Raw genomic sequence first — 21,762 nt, forward strand, 5'->3', positions numbered from 1 at the left:
TCTTAATTTTAAAAGCCACATGATCGTGGGGGTGGTGACAGAAATGTCTACGGTACATTTTGCACATGGTATCTCATGCAACAAAACAGATTATTAGTAATTCTTAAGCATTCTACCCCTCCCCCCCCCAAAAAAAACCCTCAATACCATGTCATCACATTTACATACAGATTAAAGATTGACACGAGGGACTTTTGCCAAGGGTAAATATAAACTGACAGGGAAATAATTAAATTCAACTTAAACTGCACAACTCAATACACTCTTAAGAACTGGGAAATAAAGGCTGTTGGAACAGTGTCAACTTCAATTTGGGGAATTAGAAAGAGTTTTGGTGGTGAAATCAGCACCCAGCAGTCGCTGCAGCCATTGGAGTTACTGCCACTAAAACTGGATCCCTATGGACAAGATTTCTTTTTACTGCTGGGAATAACTTTGCTGAGAGTTCTCCTTTTATAGTACCACTGCCTAATTGTTCTGCAGTGCTAACTTATGAAAATCACGGATATTTTTAGGTTCATCATTTATATACATTTCCAAACTCTCAGCAGAACTCTGCTCAATGATTAACTCTTGCCAGGATCATGTTTTAGTGTATATTGTAGATCAAACGCCCAGAAAAGAAAAATATGAAGTCTAACTTTTACTACTCACTCTGCATTTGCACTGTTCTGGGTTGAGAAGATAAAAAATTATATTATTTATAATAAAAAGATTTGAAAAGCCACGAACTTTAAAAGCTCAGAGACTACAACAAAAAAAAAACCCAGATAAACTCCACGCCTGGTGCCTCAGGTACAAACTCCACGAACTGAAAGGCTCAAGGGCTGCAGTGGAAGAGCTGAACAAGAGTCACACACTGTGTGTGGGCAGCCACCCACCACGGGTTTCCTACCTGTGGGTGCACAAGGAGAGCATTCACTCAGCTCCTTCCAGCACTGCAGTGAAAATTTTTCCATGCACCTTCTGCAGACGGACAGAGAGTCCATTCGGAGATTGCATTACAGGGCAAGTGGGAAAGGCTGGGAATTACAAGTAGTTATAAAAGTTCATGAACCTGCTCCTTTGTAATTTAATTCTGTTTTTACCGAGGTTCATTCACTGTAGCTAAAAGCCATTTCAGCTGCAATAAAAAAAGGAGCCTGTGCTTTAATTTAGGAATAGAAGGTACAAATGTTCTCCCAGGAGATGATAAATGCCAACACATTCCAGTACAAGAGCTGCTTTCAAGTAGCCCCGTGGAGCTGCTCCCAGCTACTCAAACGGAGGCATTTTGGGGGGGAGCAGTGCCACGAAGAGCCCTGAGCAGCCAGGGAGGAGCAGCCCAAGCACCCCTGGAGGAATGTGGGGATAAGTAAACACACCAGGCACGGGCACTGAGCGCTGGCAGAGCACCCACAGCAGGTGAGGAGCTCGTTCCCAAACACAGGCAGGGCCTGGCAATGGTGAGGAACAGGAGGGTGACATATGGTGACCACCAGCATGCAACCTTTATTTCTCCATCAGCTTGCTGCACTGACCGTGGGCTCGCTGATTTTGGCAGCCTAGGACCAACTTTTGGGGAAAGGGGAGGAGTAGTAATATAGTGAGGAATATTTTAAATGCAGTCAATGGGATTAATAATTTTCATAACTAGAAAACACAGGCATACACACACACTGAGTTGGTATCTCAATTTGTAAACAGAGGGGGCTTTAAATTTTCATTGTTTAGGGTGTAAAATGAAAACTCAAAAAAATTTATTGCATCAGAGCTGTTTAAGAATCACTTCCAAAAATTCATAGAAGCTTCTTTTCAAGAGAACGTTTCTGTTAATCTGGCAAGCAGGGAGCTGTATCTTGCCAGATCTTCCTGCCTTTGTGTATCTTTTGTGATGAAGTGAGAAGGTTTTTATTTTCATTAAAAAGAAAAGACTTCAGGGAAAATATTGCCTATTATTCAAAATTCAGATTAGCAGTAAAAAAAACAACCCTAAACCTTACTGGCATGTGGTTGGAACTGATGATCCTTAAGGTATTTTCCAATCTAAATGATTCTATAATATTTTACTAAATTATGTTTGTTGTTGCTCTGTCTCTCGTGATGTCCAACATTGACAACAGTTGCTTTTCATAACAAAAACAACCCAAGGGTTAAAAGCAAATCAGACAAGCCCTGTTGCTGCATTTCATTATCCTTGGGAAAAGACTGCAAAGCTTTCTGATTAAAAACCCTTTTTAACTAGTTCTACAGTAAGTCTTAATACTGTGCTTCCAGTTACTGCTTTTTCTTTCCATTGGGTTTTGCTTTTTTTTTGTAATTCCCTAGACCAGTAAGCAACTCTCTTTTTCCACTCTGAAACCAACCTCCGAACAGAAAAAAAAAAATTTGGTCAAGGCAACTAAACCCTCCAGATCAGCCTAATTATATTCATTTATTCCTGCTTAGCACAGAGGTGATCCTTCAAATCATTTGTCTCCCAGCCACAGCTATAAATGCCAGTGTAATACTGCAGTAAATGTGGGTGTCAGCACTGCTCTGAGCCTGAGGCCAAACCCAAGCCTGCTGCTGTCACAATGTAGGTGATCATTTACAAATTAAGAATTTCCCACTGGTCCCCCCAGCACCTGAAATTTGGAGGGTCACTTTTTCTCCTCCCAACTCTAAAAACACGGAAACCATACAATGAAAAGCGATCACTGTATAGAGAAACTCCAACAGAAAAATCTCAATTTCTCCCTTTGGTAACTCATTGCAGCAGCTCCCCATCACACACCTAGAAATCTTCACTGCTGTTGTTAATTCTCCCTTGCCACAAGCTGCCTGCTCAAGACCCGGTTAGAGCTTAAGAGATAAGGAAAAAATATTCCAAGTCGTGTTTTAAAGGCCTTTAACGTTTTAGTTCTTTTCCAAATTCCAAATGAAGAGCTGGAGAATTCTGCATAAAACATCTCACTGAAAAATGGAATATTAATTTCTAACATTTCCTTGCAGGAAATTGCTCATCTTTGCATGGTTGGGGCACTGCTGGCCAGCAATGAGTTTACGACCCCCTAAAAGACCTGCTCCAGTTTCTTCTGCACCAGAGCCTTCACAATCAGAGATTATTTTATATTCACATCATTTTTTTTCTTCCCTTCTGAATTGTGATAAATAATTTGTGGCATAACACGTGAAAAAAAAAACCAAACCTGAAATATTGTACTCTAGAGTTGCATCATCCCAATAACCAACCCACTGATGAAAACACCCAACTCCTGCGGCATCCCACAGAACCTCACAGTTGATCAAATTTAGACTCAGCTTTCCCATGTGCTTAAGATAATAAAGCTCCCAAATAATTTCAGTATCAAGAGGCTTATAGACTTGAGAATCTCTTCCATATCTGTCACCTCTGGCATCCACGAGGTCACTCACCCTGCCAATGGGATGAGAGGGCTTTGCTGGTTCATTTTGCGTAAGCAAACATCTGGATCTTCCCAATTCCTTCTCTCCCAGCTCCTTAAACACTAAGAACTCCCAAAGCACAGTCAGATTTCATGTCCTTTGACTGCACACTCACTTGCTCTCATTAAGAATATTTTCACTTTTTAATTTCTGTGTATTTTGCTCATAAACCTCCTTTGGATTCTCTATTATTACAAGCTGAAAGGCAAACAGTGCTGATCCAGAGGCCATGACCTCTGGGTTCTTGGGTACTCCAAGTCTTACAATCTTGACTGCATAATAATAATAATACAGTCAAACACTATTTTAAATTACTGGTGTGGTTTTTGTTTTTAATTATATGTAGCATGAAATTAGGAACATTTTAGTACATCACAAGCAGTTCAAAGACACCTTCTGGTCACTGCATTCCATTAACAAATATTTAACTCTCCACTTTAAAACACCCATTTTGAAAGAAACTTGACTAGTTATTCCTTAACATTAAACATGCCTTAAAGCTTCTTGCAGCATCAGTCAACTTTTGAGGCTGCTCTTACATTTTTTTCACTCATTTACCTAAATTCCAAAGTATTTAATCAATGAATGAAAACAGTTTTATGCACACCAAGTATCTTCCAAAAGCAAGCCTCTGAACTGGTGATGATGCTTCCTGTGACTTCAGAGGACACCAGCAGCAGGAGCTGCTAAATTGTCCTCAACAGCATCACCACAAAAAGGAGATGGATAATTTCTATTCGAACCCCAGAGAGCCATTAGATAGCGGGAAAACAACTTCCTGAGCTGCTGTTCTGCCGAGACACCGGAGCTCACGCCCTGCCAAGCATTAAGGAAATGTAACATTTTTTGATTGTGTGAATTCCTATTTCACTGGAGCAGGATATTGTTCCCCAGACACCACCATTTCACCGCTAGTCAAGGATGACCACTTTATTCACAAGTATTATTTTCCTTCTGGCACAAACACGGCCCTTTCAGCCTCACATTTCAGTGAGTCTGAGGAAAGCCAAAAGAGGGTCATTCTCAGCTTTCCCCTCTTACACTCACCTTTATTAAAGCATGCAGTTTTCAGGTAATAAAAATAATTTATTTACTGGAACTGCCAGTGGAGCTTCCACTTCCTGCAGGGGATTGCTGCAGCCCAAAAATGTTACCAAGAGTTCTGAAAACAACTCCACGATAGAAATCTCTCAGCACACGATTTATTTTTTAAGTAATTCAATTCTCTCTTTTAGAAGAGCATTATTTTAAAGATATACTTTGATCTCACCCTTTAACTGACAATTATTCTAATGATGTATTTGTAAGGATTGCCTCATTTATATTAAAAGTACGGAGCACAATAATGTAACAATATCCTAATACACAATAAATATTATTATTATATAATTATTACTCTGGAAAATTAAATTTTATTAATGACAATATTACTCTCACAATTAATGGAAAGGTTACATCATGCAAAGCCACTGGAGAATTTGAGTACACAAGTCAATTGTGCACCTGCACGGAGTGATTTAGAAAAGGATGTTTTAATATTTAAACCTGCTAAATATTATGATAAGCTTTATGGCACACTACATTTCAGAACAAAGCTTGCATTAATTGGTGTAGGAATAAGTTTCTGAATTTTAAAAGGGTTGACGTTATAGTCAAACATTTCAGTAAATTAAAGTATAACATTCTCCAATCCTCTTTGTGTAATAGGACCTACTAACGTAGCACGATTTTAATAAAACATATTTATTTTCTGATTGCTTTTAATCTTCAAAGTGTTTTTGAGCTATTGCTTCTGTGTAAATATTAAAAATGATCATTTGGTAACCCAAATACCAAACTAAGGCATTAGAGCGATTTATTTAATCACCGAGGCCAAAAAAAACCCAAATCACAAAATGCACCAGCGATGTTAAAGACCATTAACAACCTGTCACGGAACAGATTCTATTAAATGGTCTCTCACACACATGTGTGTTCTCATTTCTGAACTTTAGGCAAGCAGAGCAGATGATGGGGAGAAGGTGGGTGTTGCCACCTGCACTTTCCTTTCCGTAGCTCAAGGCACTTCAAATCCACAGCTTCCAAATTCCAAAGACTGCTTTAACTGCTACACTGTGCAGACACAGACAACAGCCACACTCCAAAGCTTAAAGAACTCAAGAACTTCCAGCAAAGCAAGGGTGTCAAGAATAATTTTGGTTTCTTGCTGTTGCCTTTAGGATTGTTTTAACAGGAGAATCTCTACCAGCTGAACAGGAGAACCTGAGCAAGGTAACTACGCTCTCAGCTTAAGCACTTTTCTCATGCACCCAAATTGAATCATGTAAAATATTTTAAAATTCAACTTCTAAAAATTCTTCTCAGTTCTTCAACGTGTCCCTGTGTTTGAATTTAAAAAAACGACAGAACTTTTTAATATCTGAAATTTTCCCAAACCCCTTGTGGCTTTTGCCCATATTTTGTTGGCTGCCCTCATGGCTGGAATATTGAAACAATTCATGGGAAGCTCATTAAAACCTAGCAGGAAAAGTCTTCTGGTGCATCTCATCAGAGCAGATAATAGCCTACAATCTAGAGCATGAATATGTTATAAGAAACAAAACGGAGCCTTTCAGACAAAGAACACTCGGAATGTGTTGTTCCCATAAGCAGCTGTTAAATTACTTCACTGTAAAGTGGAATTTATAAAACCCAAAGAAATTGTTATTTTTTTTCTGTGAACAAACAAGCTTGAGTTCATTATTTCAGCAAGGGTGACCCCGAGGTCCTGCACATGTGTCTGCCCATGCAGGCAGAGCAGTCGAAAGGAAGGACTGGTTGTCGACCAAAAATGAGACGTGTACAGAGAAGTACTGACAGAGCAGGATGGAATGGGTGTATCCAGACTGCCAGACTAGCTCAAACACGGCAATAATTCTTACAAAAACTTATCTCAGATAAGCCAGCTGGCTGGAGATTAAACTATCATTTAATTGGAGCTATAGATCCTTGTGTGCAGAGACAAGGACCAGAGACAGCTCAGAAGATACACCCTGAGATAAGATGGATACAAAGAAAGCTCAGAAAATGCCTCAGAGCCTTTCCTGGGAATCGTTAACATCAAATACATCCAACAGAAAGCAAACAAAATCAAATGCTGACTTCATGCCTGGGTAAACGCCTCAGGCTTGTCACCTTCCGAGGAAACCATTCCTGGTCACACTTTCATTCTTACTTTTCTTATCAAAAATAGATCTCCACACATATTTGCCTCAGAACTGTAAAAAACCCACTCAATTATGTGCCATAAAGGACCTATTGATGCTGTTTGTCATTCAGTCTCGTGGGTATAACAATATAAAACTGTGTAAAAAGATGTATTAAATGTGGGTACTCACATCAGTGTCAGGCCCCTTGTCAGCCCCAGGACAAGAGAAGGTAACGAACTCATGGCATCTCTTATGAACCACAAAACAGCAAACTGGTTAAAAAAAAAAAAGAAGAGGGAAACCAACAGTTAGAATGGCACAGGTTTGGTAGTGTTGTTGTTTTTTTTTTTATCTTTCGTAACAAATATAATTGCTGAGGAAATAAAAACTTCTAGTCAAATATTTCACCTGTAAGTCAAGGAAAGAAAGCAGAGCCTCGTGTTAAATAAGATACAAGACACCAAGTAAACACTATAATTAAAGAGGAGATACGCATGCACATTTAAAAAAACAAAAGACTCCATACAATGATCCATTTTTCATGTTTAAAGCAGCCCACAGTGTTTGAATATAGTGTGGGATGACAATTCTGTGAAGCCACATTTCCTGAATGTAAATCCCTGTCACAGGGACTGTCAGTGTGCACTCAGCAAGAGCAGGAGGCAGAAGTGAGGAATGTCAAGCTGGAATGAAACCCATCCTTGGATTTTGTGGGACTTGTTCACCTGAATGCCTCGGTGCAGGTCTCTACAAAGATCCAAAGCCTTTACTTTTTAATTACCTCTGTGAGGAACCAAAGCTCGGAGTGAAGGCTGTTGCAGAGAACAGAGCGTTCTCATATCACGGGACGGCAGGAGATAATGGGAGAAGAAAATGAGCTCCTGATGGCAATATGAATGCAAATGTAAAATTTATGAATGACCCCAAAGAAGTTTTTCTTTCTGAGATACGAAAAGCTTATTGTAATTCAGTGGTGTCATGGGACCGAGGCTATAGGTTGTCCCGTACAGGTAACTCCAAACCACATAAAAGGCACAATTTGCTTGAGTGTGCTTACTTTAAGAAGTCATTATTTCAGCTTTTCACCCTCACTATGGGCTCTTCCTTAATGTTAAGCTGAGTTCAGGTATTTCAAAATTGGTCCCCTTTTCAACAAAATAGAACAATTGAGATTTGAGGCTGAGAAGCTCTTGTACTAAAAACACCACGGCATGAAGCAGCGAGTCAGGGGAGCAGAATGAAGTGATGCAGAAGTAGTTCCCACTTTCTTTACAGATAATGCATTCCCTGTATACTTCAAATTTTGCATTTCCAACACATGAAAATACGCTCTTTCAAAGGACACTTCTAAAGAATAAAATAGATTTGAATTAACTGACAATTGCAACCACTGAATTTCCTCAACTTCAGGGGAAGCCGTAATAAACCATCTCAATTTTTCTGAAGAGCTCACTTCACGAGGCAACTTTAACAGTTCTCTTTCCCACTTAAAATGTCTGTGAATTGATCTCACCTAATGAAGAGCCGAGAAAGCTGCTTTCAAGTGCCCTGCCTGTCACTGCAGGGTACAACCACAGTTCCATCCTAATGCCAGGCTGGCCTCGTTCACATCCCTAAGTCGCCCGTCCAGCTTTAAAGAACTCTAATCACCCTTCTGTCTCTCTCCAGCTCTTTTTCATCAGTATCCCACGCAGCAATTGTTCCCAACTGTTCTATTTCTGACATGGCATATGTTTATTCTTTGGGCAAACGGAATAAAGTGGGCTTTGCTCCACTGATTCCAGATAAGCTCTGCTGACTTGACATGAGCCAGAGTTCTGGCTCAGTGTCTGCTGCCCACTTGGTTGTCTGGTTTGTTAATCAATCTAAAGCCCAACGAATCCTACAATTATCATTTTGATGGTTTGTTTCTACCAACTGAAAGATCACTAAGTGGCAATTACCATTAATATTACTTGCAGCTGAAACATGTTTTACTTTCAAATGGTGTTTTTGGTTCCAAACCTTCCACTCTCAAAGACAAAAGACTGATTTGTGTTTGCAGGAACAAATCACATGCAGGGAAAAAAAAAAAAAATCTTGGTATATCCTTCACAAAACAAAGGAGTTAAATAATTACTTTTGTATGCAGTGATCATACAGTTGCAAAATAAAATGTGATAATTTATGCAATACTATGAAATAGTATAGGAACTATGAAATACTATGGGAACATCCAGAAAATTTGTAGAATGGAGCCTATTGCTCAAATGAGGACCTTAAAGTGGCTACTCCAACACTGCCTTTATTCAGCAACATATATTATGGAAACTCTGCATGTTTGGGCATCTCTTTGGGGCAGGATTTATGAAACACCACAGTCACATCTTATCTCTGAGCTGGCAGCCTCTCATTGCAGGGTAAGGAACTCATTCAGCCAGAGACAATGTCGAGCTTGTTTTTATTTCCATACAAGCATCAAGATAAAGACAGGAAGAACAGGGCCACTGTTTTCTACAGCCTCATTCCATGGCTCTGCACTTTAGCTGTTAACTTCCTTGGAAATTATGCTCATCCCACTGCAGTGAAACTACAATTCAGCTGCCAAAATAAGGAAACCAGAGAGATTTGTCCTTTAGGATTTCGGGCTGCACCCCAAAACCAGTCACTTGCTAAGGCTTTGATTATCAAATTTTTCACTACTGAGCTCTTAAAACTGAACTTCTGTTCAGCCAATAATAGAGTGATTAATGTGGGCACCTCAACCTGAACTCTTTTCCCCTTATTTCCCATTTGTTATGGCTTATTTATCTCCAAAGAGCTTGGTTCCTTAGGAAGTGATCCAAATGCATCAGCCCTCTCTCATCTTCTGAGAAGACTCAAATGAGAACCAAATAGTTTGACATAAAAATAAACAATGGAATAGGCAATGCTCATGGACTCATAAATCTAAAGGGAAAAGGAAGAGAGTGAACTGAAATCCCTTGTTAGCAGCCATCATTTCCACACATAAAATTTAACATCCAAATTTTCATGTAGAAATCCAGCCATTACAGTGTATTTTAGCAGTAGTTTTTCAAGTTTATTTCCCAAAGCAACACAGATCTGGAGAATTCATGTAAAGATTTACTTGGATCAGATAAGTGCAAACAAAATGTCACCTGCTTAAAATAACATGTCATTTTTTTTTTTTTTTTTTAGCAATAGAGACGAAAAATAAACCTCTCACTAGTTACTTGTTTTGAAAAGATGTTAAGAGCTCCCCATCACTTATTGCAGCTGTTAAGAAGTCACATTATGCTCACCACCTTCATGTAATGAAGGTTATATTGCAGTGCTTTGCAGAGGCTGCCAGGAAATGTGTTGCTTTACATTTTAACATGATGCGAGTGGAAGGGAGCTGGCACACGCCGTGCAGAGCAGCTCGAGAGCAAAGTGGCACCTCGAGGCTGACAGCCAAAATTAAAAAGAAAATTATTGAAGTATTTTCGTGCTTTGACAGCATGATTTTGATCTGTGAATGTATATACATATATACATATATATATATATATATAATATGGATGTGAGCTTTGGGCTTGCTGGAGACAAATCCTCTCCCTGCAGCCCAGGGAGGGACGGAGAGAACAAAACAGGCCTTGTGTTGCAAAAACAGACCAACTGCTGGCTGGCTGCTGGCATGTGGCATCCACCAGGCTGCTCCCTGCCCTCCACCCTGCCAAGCAGGGCTGCAGAGAGAGCACTGAATGCTAAATGGACAGCAGGAAAACAAGGAGGAATGTGGTAAGCAGCACTCAGTGCATTCTGAAAGCAAACAAGCAGAAGATGCACGACATGACTCGTAGGATTGATGGTACATAATGGAGGGCAATTCATTCTGTTCAACACTGTTCTGTCCAGGCACAAACCAGGTTGTTATTAATAATATATATGTATTGTCATCACTTAGAGTTACAAGACTGCTGTAAATCCCCAACTGTTTGCTAAATTACGTGACGTGCAAAGGTTATCGTGATATATTGTTGGGTTGGAGTCACCTGCCCAAAAAAACTGTTTCGAGCAGCTTTCATATGTGACACAGAGGGGCGAGACAGAAATGAGATATTGCAACGATAAACAGCAAAAATAGAAGCAGTCTCCTCTATTAGATGATCCATAAAGAAGAAAAGCCATTGCTGAGCCCCAGCCACTCGCACATCACTTAGCCAATGTGTCTGAAGGGCTCCCTAACCACAAGCATCCCGAGGAAAAATACCAAGACAAAAGTCATAAGCATTTAGGAATTATGAGAAATGGTCAATTGATTTTTTTTTTTTTGAAAAATCACTTGTATACTCCCACTTTTGAAAGAAAATCAACAGGTTAGATGAGACATGAACATCTCTACTACACCCAGAACTCATTGGTTCAGTAAGACAAACTAAGGTGCAAACCCAAAGGGTGCAGAGAATATATTCCTGAGAGTCAAAGTGAACAGCCAGTTACCAAATATAGAGAAATAAGTGAGGGGTTTTTTTTTTCATGTCATCCTCGACTCAATTTTGCAATCACAGAATTATTAAGGTTGGGAAAGATCGCCAAGACAATCAAGTCCAACCTTCGAACAAATTCCCGCCAAACCGTATCACGAAGTGCCGGTGGCTCAAGGCTATTCTCCCAACTCAAATGATGAATTTATAAAGTATTAAGCACTGTAAAAATTGTGTGGACTCGATGATCTCAGAGGTCTTTTCCAACCCACTTGATTCTGTGATCTGTAAAGCTGTGGCTCCGCTGTCATGCCATTATTAGCTGCCCAACCTCAACAAGTACACGTATTTTGCTACAGAATTTGTTTCCAGGTTTCAAGTATTGATTCTTCCAAAGGAAGCAGCCAGAGAGGCCTCACTGGCAGCAACGGAGAAACAACTGTGTGCACGCTCAATATTTGTTGTTAGGCTTCTGCTTTTGGGTTTTAAACAAGAATTGATTCTGAACTGGACTCAGGAGCCACCACAGGAGTGTAAGAAGCACGAAATCCTCTCTGTGTTACTCTCAGAGGGTACCAGAGGCCTTTCAGGGCCTCCACGGGAGCTCAGAGCACGGAGTAATTGTTGGGCTGCTGTTTCACATGCTTTGCATTTTCAGAGAGGCCACAGAATTTCCCCAAGGGGCCCATATCACTGCCTGGCTGGTGTTTCCTGCACACCACCGAGCAATGAATGGATGTGTCACACGGCACGTGCTGGTCCATGCGAAGATTAAATATAGCAATTACAATAAACAGACATAGGGTACTGCCTCAGAATAGACCAATCGATCCAATGCCAAATCCATTTGTTATTTAAATAAGCAGTACTGTTTAAATACACTTACTAGGAATAGACTAAACTCAGCAACAGGGAATATTCCCAGAACAAGAAGAATAACAATTAAGATACAGGATGTAGCAATACTGGCCTTTCTCCTTTTCTGAACACACTATAACTTGTAAAAATATAACAGAAACCCCTTTCTATTAAATATAAAGAAGGCTGTAGATTATAACCCAAACACAAGTCAGAAGCAGTGACTGTTACTGCAATCCTGAATCCAGGGGGAATTTTTAAATTCTTAAAACTTGCATTACCATAACTTTTTCAACATATATAATTTATAACACATCAGCTTGTTTTTCTGCCAGTGTTTCACCCCCTGCAGCAGAAAGTGCTGTCTCAGGGGAGTAGCCAGGCTAACAGTGACAACTGCTACATGCAATCCTTCCACTTGGCATTTACAACTCTCTCCTGACTAAACCAGCGAGACGCAGTCTGCTCCAGGCTCGGAAGGAAACAACCTCAGGAAGGAAAACAACTCTCTCTCCCCATCACCTTAACCTGTTCCTAAGCTTCCTAAAGCTCTTGTGTAACACCAGGTCACACAGCACCTTCCCAGCACTAATCTGGGCAGCGCCACACGTTGCTCACCTCGTGGATTGACTTTATTTTCACCGCAGATTCTGCAAAACTTGAACTGCCTCCTCAGACTTCCCCTGAAATCAGGGTCTAGAGACTACAGCAAATCAATAGTGATAAATTAGGGCTGATTTCTACTTCTAAGCTCCAAGTCTACTCACCAGTAATTGGCCTGCATAATCTCAAATTCATACACCTGACCTTGCTGCAGATTTTTTTTCCCCTATTTGGTCGAGTCCATTTAGACTAAAAAAGTCAAGTGGAGGAGACAAATGAAACCTTTGCTGTTTGTTTATTTATTTATTTATTTTAAATCTGAGATAAAGTAATAGTTAACTGCAACACTATCTTATTTGTGGGAAAGGATTATACAGATCGTCTGGACAGTCTTAACTACTCAGGTCATTAACTCCTTTACACTAAGTAGAAAGCAGATGGATGTGGTTGGTAAGCTGGCTTTGCAAGATCTACAACAGTGTGCAAATACAGCCTGTGCCTGGCAGGGAAGGAATAGACATTTACATTTACCCAAACAACTCTGGCAGACCTGTGGGATAAAAGTATAAATATATACCTGCAGATATATGTAAAACGTTTTAAAAAGAGTTCGGGTTTAGCAAAATACCTCACATAAATATTCAGATCTGTCTGAATGCTATATTCAGATATGTATTATGGCAGATTTGTCATTTCTGCCTTCCACTACAGGAAAAAGAACATACATGATACTGTTTATGCTGCTAGAAGTGCAGCACAAAGTTTGCCAAACTGAGGAAGCATTTCAAAATATCAAAGTATTTAATGCAATGTGAAGTATTCAACTCTGTTTCAATCTACTTGTTAATGATCTACTTTTTGAAAGACAGAGATCACCATTTCTATGTAAAGTCATTTTTACAATTTCACAAAACCATTAATCTCCCTCCTTTGAGGTGTCCCATTTTATAAATGAATAATAACCCAGAAGTCATCTATCAAAAACGGTGCTGGAAGAGCTATTTCGAGAGCTTGTACCAGCAAAAAAAAGGTGACCCACAATCACAGACTTTTTATATCACTTCTGCAGTTGGAATTCACTTCAGTTTAAAAACCTGCTGCTGTTAACACTTTGCAGCCCAGCCACAAAGCCCCTCTGGGGGCTGCTCTGATCTGCTCTGGAGCTGTGTACAAGCACCTCGGCAAGGAACAGCACAGCTCTTCCAATTAAAGAACAATAGGAAAGCCCAGCACTGGGGTTTTTTGTTGGTTTTGTTTTTGTGAACAGTTCTTCAGATTTTTTTCAACTAATTCAGCAGTGACCCCAATTGCAGAAAGGGGATGTCTTAAATAAAGCAGCTGCCTTCAGTTTGATGCATCACCCAGCACAAAATAAAGGGCTGGGAAAGAGAGCAGAAGGAAGCAGCACAGGCTGTTCATATTTTAAGGCTGTAGGAAATGACAGGATACGAAATGAAACCCATCTCCAGAATGCAGCTGCTGGACTGCATTTTGTTTTGGAACACAGCTGGAATTCTGGACCCCAGCAGAAAGCAAAGAGCTCTTGGAAAATCCCGGTGAGGCCCCGTCTCCCACAGTCCCATCATGCAGCATGAAAAACGATGAGGTCCTCAGTGAGTAAATCTTCTTTACACCCAGACAAATTGCGCTGGCTCTGCTCTTACAAGCCAAGTCACCATCGCACACCACCCTCCTTCCAGTTCAGCTCCATCCACCGAGCTCAGGGCCAGCTCTGGGAGCTGCCGTGGGCAGAGCTGCTCCTCGCTGCCAGCCAAGCTGAAAACTTCACTGTTGGGTCAGGAGATGCCCAATGCACTGAAGACAAACGTCTGAAAGACTTATGTGTTTCCCTAACGTTTCACCTCACGTTAAATCACCCACACGGTCAATTTAACGCAGCCTGTGCTGCGCTTCAGAGCAAAGCCTGAACCCACTCGCAGCTCCAAGCGTGGAAAACTGATGGAACACAGAGAGCACACACTGCTACAGCTCAGAGGTTTTACCATTTCTTTAGAAACAACACAGAATATTTTGTTACTGATGTTATAGCTTGTTTTTCTCAGCACTTCACAGTTTAATGATACCCAGCTACTGGTGGCTGTAAACCAAAACATTTCCCTCGAGTATGATTTGTAAGGACACAAATACAGCGAGTGAAATGCCAGATCTGAGTGCCAAGAGTTGAACATTAAGTATTTTGGTATATTTTGAATTTAAGTCCGGGCTTTCAGTTGTGTTTGAGAAACCTTACAACATGCTAACAAAATTAATGAACCTTACTTGCCAGCAAACACAATCCACACACTAATTCCATTATTGCCAAAAGAGGGTGTTTATTTTTCTTCAGGATGGGAAGGAGTGAGGCCAGGATGACACCGAACAAGCTGTTTGAAATATGAACAGAGCCATATCCTAAGTGCTGAACTACAAGAAATAAACTTCCTTTAATACCTGTTTGGACACAATCCTGATTGGAGGATTATGCTGGGAGAGTTGAAAGGCCCCAAAGTTGAGATGATTTACCAGGTTACTTCATCTGCCCCTTCACAGTGACCCACTGGGAGATGCAAAGGGTGTAACGAGGGGATGGGGTTATGTCAGAAGGAGATCTCACACAACAGCCACTCATGTTGTTCTGTAGCAACAAGCCTGTCCCTTCCTCTTCTCTCCAGGTTTTTGGATGACTCCAAGCTCACCAAGAGCCAGCAGCTGCTTGCCATCCCTGCCCTGAGGCCTCCAGACCTTCCATTCCAAGAAAACACTGCTTATTTTGGTTTGTTTTGTCACTAATTATTCCCTGTCTGTCTCAACCTATCAAAAGGGTGGCTCGGATAGCAAAAAGAATTTTAAAACAGGTTCAAAGGATATGGGTGAAATTTTTAAAGGTTACAGAAGAAAAAGAGAAGGTTCAGCTCCTTTTGCACATGAGGGTAACCAACTGAGAATTCCTTTGGACACTTTTCTCAAAGGATTCAGGTTGGGTTTTTTAATCTCACCCACCCATTCTGTCATGCTATTATATCAAGAAATTGAAGAGGTTTTGCTAATATGAGATTTTTCCAGTTCCTGTTTCTCTTCATTATTTCCATGTTAACCAACAGATGCCCAATATTTGTTGCAAGTCTTATCCAATTACATACATCTTATTAAAGGGTCATCTGCTAGAAACTTCAATCTCACTTTCCTACTCTCATCAGTCACTGCAAACATAGTTTCATCCCAAAATATCCGCAACTTCTCAGGAAGAAAAACAACATACACACTAAAATTAAACTCCACATTAGGCCAATTAGAGTTAGAAATTTATTGCCAGCATAAGACAACACAGGAGACAAAATACACGAAGAGAAACCAATTACAGAATGAAGAAAATTCACCCTCAGCCAATAGATGGAAGATTCCTTTTCTACAGTTTGATGGGTACATTATTTACTCATAACAAGTAGATTAATTTGTTAGGTTTGGTAGTTATCAAAATTACATGGTTGACAGAAAGACAGAAGTTACAGTAATTCACTCCAAATAGGAAAAGTGGTATTTATAGGAAATACCTGTGGGCTCAGGGGTAGGCTGTACATACACAGCAAAATACGAAACCATGGAAACAAGTCATTTAATTATGAATGAATTATTTACATTTGTGATAGAACATTTTTTAAAAACTCAAAACAAAGAAGTAGCTGAAATGGGAGCTTTGCAGCAAGAAAACCAGTAGGGCATCTGTCAGTGAAATTTGTCACTGCAGAACCATAGAATCAAACAATGGTTTGGGCTGGAAGGGACCTTAAAGATTATTCATTCCTATTCCCTGCCATGGGCAGGGACACCTTCCACTATCCCAGGCTGCTCCAAGCCCCATCCAACCTGGCCTTGGACACTCCCAGGGATGGGGCAGCCACAGCTTCTCTGGGCAACCTGTGCCAGGGCCCCAGTTCCTTCCTAACATCCAACCTAAACCTGCCTCTGCCAGTTTGAAGCTGTTCCCCCTTGTCCTGCCACTCCAGGCTCTTGTCAATATTCTCTCTACAGTTCCTGCAACTTCCAAAGGTACATTTTGAGCCTGAATTCAGAAAGCCTGCACTAACTGTACCCATCAGTTTACTGCTCCAGCACGAGGCTTCCCTTCCTAGCTCTGCCAGCTCAACTGTTTGCACCCTTGAGGAAACACATCACGAGCATGCAGAGCTGGCATAGTGATGATTTCTTAAGTCATGGTTAAGTGACCACTTTAACTTGACATATGGCACATTGCTGTCAAAACCAGTGGCCCTGCCTGCTTGTTTCTATGTCTTAACTTTTTTTTTTTTTTTGGCAAGGTTAGGTTTGAGCTGGAGCAGCTCCCTGAGTTACTCAATGCACAGAACATCTTTCAAGTATAGGCAACACTCCTAGAGTTTGATCTTTATCTCAGAATGCTCCCCAAAATCTAGCCTGTGTTTGAGTTCTTAGTTCTCAGAAACAATCATGGCTATTCTTGTTCTTAAGCCACGAAAGCTTTACTGTGAAAATCACATATAAGCGTTTTCCACTGCCTGCTCAGGACATATTTGTGCAGTCCTTCCTGGCTCGCTGGAGCAGCAATATAAACAGCATTTCTTAGTTTATGGCAGACAGAATGAGTAGTATTCTCGTGCTAGGGCAAGGCAAACACTATTTCCTATCCCACATATTTACTAAAAGCAATATATTAGTGCAGGTAAAAAACGAGGCGTGAATGTCAGTGATGTATTAGTTGACATTCATCCGAGAATATTGCTTACAACGGACCAAGAATTTTCAAGCAGCACTAAGGGCCTGGAATTCAGTAAGCCATGACTCAAACCAAAATAAAAATAAAAAATAAACAAAGCCCCCAAACCAACAAAAAACCCCCAACAAAACAAAACACCACCACCACCCCCCAAAAACTCCCAAACACAAACAAATCAATCAATCAAACAAACAAAAAACCCCAAACCAAAAAGAAGAGATTTCAACTCCTTTCTAATCACTATGGAACGGGCATAAAGGGTCTGCAGTCCAAAAGTGAGGCAAACTCATTTATGTCCTTGCTATCTTTTCAGGGGATTTTTATTCGAGGTTTCACCAAGTGACTTTGGCCCTTTACAAGACAGAGCATAAAAGAAAGTGCAAAAATTAAAGCAGTCTGTAATTTAGTACCAAATCCATAACTTGGCAAGGAAAACAAGAACAAAGATTTGAGCTTTAGGTTGACAGTTTTTGAAAACACCGATTACTAACAGATAAAATAAGAAATTTCTCTGGTTTTCAGAGAAAACAGCCATTTCCTCAGCTGCTCTCTGTGTTTACTTCCCAAGCTGCATAATTCAGACCTGCAGTGTTGCCCACTGGATGTCCAAGTTCTAAAGGGTCAGCATTTCTCCTCAGGCCTCAGTTTAGCAACAAATGTTATTCCATAGCTGGTTTGGAGCAAGATAAAAAAAAAAAAAAGCCACTTTTTCCCCTCCAAGATTTGAATTTAAGTCCTTATAATCAATAGCCTGAATAACACCCTTTTATATAATGCAGCTCATTCATTACACCTCACCCACACTTAAATGCTGTTTAATATTTCTGATTGTGAATATTCCATTATTTCAGCCAAAAATAGTTTTTATGTTCAATCACTTTATGCCTTGTAATGCTGCACACTGCAGGGTGCTTGAATCCTTCTCAAACTGAGTAAAGTAACAGAGTAAAACTGTGTGAAAGCAAGTGATTTATAGAAAACTGCATGTTCTCTCCGTAAACAATGTGAAGCTGTTAGAGATGTGGATGGCAAATGACAAATTCCACTGGATTCCAACTGGCATGCGAACAGATGAATGCTGCATGAATTATGCTGAAGTGGTGTAATAAATGTAGAAGCAATTTCAGACTCCAGAGTTTGAACAAGTGCATCCCACATACAGAACAGCATCACAACTAAACAAACTACTCTGCAAGAAATCAAACTTCCATTAGTACCTGGACGCACTGTGGATTTGCAGCGTGGCTGGAACTTTGCTTTAAAGCTGGCACGATTCATTTGCAAGTACGTCGGTCCTAAAATCAGGGGAGAATGTTAAAATGGGACTAAATTGTATCGGGCAAATGGCCAGGAGAGAGGGAGAGAATGCAAGAGGTCACGAAAAACTCCAACCAGACTCATTCCATAGAAAGTTCCTTTGGAAAATGAGTTTCTTCGCTGGTGTGTGTAAAAACATCCCTTCAAATGGGAGGGCAAGGCTGTAACACCTAAAGCCTACAGTTTGAGTGCAGCAAGAACTCCCCTGTGACAGGGGCTGTCTGTGCTTGACGGGCAGAAAACAAGCTGAAAACAACCTCAACCTGTCAAACTCTGCTAAAGAAAGGAACGTTAGTCTGGAGTTCCAGATCTGCTCACACAGCCACAAACCACCATCACTGCTGAAGGAAACATTTCTGGTACCTGCCCCACTCCCCAGGTGTTTATTCCTGCCCTGGACCAGATCCTGCTTTTTGCAGCCGCTCTGGTCTGAGTGGGCACAAAGGCATTTAGTTATCAAAGCTTTCCTTACTGGTGCTTATTACACAGTGATGCAGCAAAAAAACCTTCAAGTTACTGCCCGAGAAAGGATTGGTTTGCAGGGAATCATCCAGGGAATTGCAGCTCCAGGGCAAGACCAGGCTCCTTCCAACCACAGCTCAGCACCTTCACGACAGAAATCAGACAGGAAAATCCCTGTCTCAGCTTTTGTCCCATTTGCTCAGCCATTCTTTATTTTAACTTTAGATACTTCTCCTTTATTTTATCATTATAAACCTCTAAAGCTAAAGACTGGGCTTTAAAATATCAGTTTTTAAATTCTAGGCTGCCTGAGTCAGGGCAGATGTGATTGGTGAGAATTCCTAGAGCCGAAAAAAACCCCAGTGGATGCATTTGTTCTGCAACTCACTGACTGGATAAAACTCATTATAAACAGATTTATGAAAGTGACTCAGAATTTGGAACAAATTGAAGATGAGTAACAAAAGAAAAAATAAATTTTGAACAGGAAAAATGTGTTCTATTATTTTCAGCCTGCTCTGAGGCTGCTGAGGAGAGAGCCCTGCTCCTCCCTGTCACTGCCTTTGGATTTGCCTCCTTCCCTGCACCGCCTTCCAGCACAACTGCACCATTCAAAGGGATTTTTACATTTTCTCCTCGGACATACTTGTGCTAACCAACAGCTGACAAAACTACTAATAATAGTAATAGCAGGTATTACTGTAATCAGGAATTCCTAGGTCCTTTCCCTGCTGCTCAATGGAATCTCGTTCTTCTCACTGAACTTTCAAGTTTCTGTAAAAGAGAGTTTTTCAAACAATACTCTTTCAATTGTTTTAAGCTTTTGTAGAAAAGCCACAAAAAAAATATAAACTTTCCTTTTAAGTTACTGCTATATGGTATAAATTGGTATTTCATACATTTTTTGTTTGTTTGTTTGCAAGGGAAAGCAAAAGATTGTATTTATGTCTTAAAAACACACAAAGGGGTTTTTTGTTGTTTGGGTTTTACATCCATTCACAGAGACATTAACACAGTAAGTCTATTAACAAGTGCAAGGGGTATCACAAGTTCAATTGTGATAATTAGTCATATTTCAGTTTTAAATTACTCTCTCTTCTAAAGAAAAAAGATTATGGTTTTTCTTCTTGCTCTATTACCCAACTGGCATTTAAGTCAATCTGCTAAAAGTGCATCTGCTTCAATGGAAGCTCAAAATAACCCATTAAAGGAATATGCAAATCTCTGAGCTTTTTTTTTTTTCCTTAATACTTTAATCTAATAAGAACATATTACATTACTAAGAAATTCTGGCTGAATCTGTTATTCATCTCTCCTTTAGTTCTTCCATAATTCCACTTCTGCTGTCATGAACAAGACAAAAACATGAGCTATTTTACCGGCACGATGTTTGTAACGAATGTCAAGCTCTTGGACAGGTTGCAGGAAGCAAAGCTTCATCCCAACACACATTCCTAATGTTTAGTACAGCAAGGAAAGGCTTTCCAGAGAACCATGGAATGGGTGGGGTTGGGAGGCACCTGAAAGCTCATCTCATTCCACCCCCTATCCCAGGTTATTCCAAGCCCTGTCCAACCTGGCCTTGGACACTTCCAGGGGATGGGGCAGCCCCAGCTTCTCTGGGCAACCTGTGCCAGGGCCTGCCCACCCTTTGAGTAAAGAATTTCTTCCTCCTGTCTGATCTAAATCTAAACATGGCCCACTCTCAACTGTGTTATTTCAGTGCAGATGGGAACCATCCCGGCAGGGACTTCAGAGTTGCCTCACTACACTAAAATGCTGCATCAAACAGTTACTGTTCTCCAAACCCTACCAGGAAAGATGAATTACCTTTCAACTCTTCTGTTAAACACAGCTGCATCAGAAAGCTCATTTAGTGATGCTGTTAGCAGATGTGATGAATACATGTTGAATACAAGGAATATGGAAGGGTATTGATTAGATGAACAATCTCCTGCAATAAGCCAGTGCCTGCTGGGTTCTGCAGCCTTCAACCAGACAGTGAATCACCAAAGCTCACAGAGAGGGAAAAAAGGAGCCTGATATGGATTAGTGATAAATAAGGTACTATGAGTTCACTGGAATGGTCACTAAAAGAAAACTGAACTTTTCAAGCAAAGGGCCAAGACCTACACACTCAAAAAAACCCATGGGGATCAAAATACTGGCTCCTTACATTGATAACACTTGTAAATTAGTCATTTTATGTCAAACAAATAGAATTAAAAAATAAAGTAGCGTAAGTAAGAGTTTAACCTTGTAGGAGTTTATGTTCTGCATTAACTAGCTCATTTTTTTTTGGAGCAAGATGCAACCAAAACCTGTCAAACTTCCATTACACTTGTAATGTTTTGACAGCAGCTGGCACACGCTGTTCTGATCTCCAGTGATGCAGATTTTTAGCTTGTTTGCAGGAGCTTTCATACAATACAAATTGGCCTGTCATGCTTTCTGTTGGCCTCTTCATTTCAGGATCTTACATGTAAGACTTTGTTAAAGGCTTTTTAAAATGGCCTATGGTAAAAAGAAGATAAAAATGAAACCCCAATGCCATCTCTTTAATGTGGAAAATTATTCCTACTTCAGAGTACTCATCCAATTTGATACAAGAATTATTAAAGCCTCAGAATACTCAAAAGGCTTTCAAGCCTCCTCAGTGAATGACCCCTCTCAGGCATATTTGTGCACTGAAATTCTACTTCCAGTAATG

The 21,762-nt window shown here is 40.3% G+C and overlaps 1 protein-coding gene across 3 annotated transcripts in view; it reads right to left on the minus strand.

Annotated features, from left to right (window-relative positions):
• PRKCA (protein kinase C alpha) overlaps positions 1 to 21,762 on the minus strand; it is a 129,312-nt gene that overhangs the window by 69,828 nt on the left and 37,722 nt on the right. For all 3 annotated transcript variants that reach the window (XM_027890368.1, XM_027890366.1, XM_027890369.1), the window contains exon 3: positions 6,804 to 6,886. In XM_027890368.1, coding sequence (XP_027746169.1) covers positions 6,804 to 6,886 — 83 coding nt within the window. The remainder of the gene's footprint in view (positions 1 to 6,803; positions 6,887 to 21,762) is intronic.

Source organism: Empidonax traillii, unplaced genomic scaffold (assembly GCF_003031625.1).
Source record: "Empidonax traillii isolate 1590-97213 ecotype Southwest subspecies unplaced genomic scaffold, ASM303162v1 scaffold286:size1162393, whole genome shotgun sequence".
Lineage (NCBI taxonomy): Eukaryota > Metazoa > Chordata > Aves > Passeriformes > Tyrannidae > Empidonax > Empidonax traillii.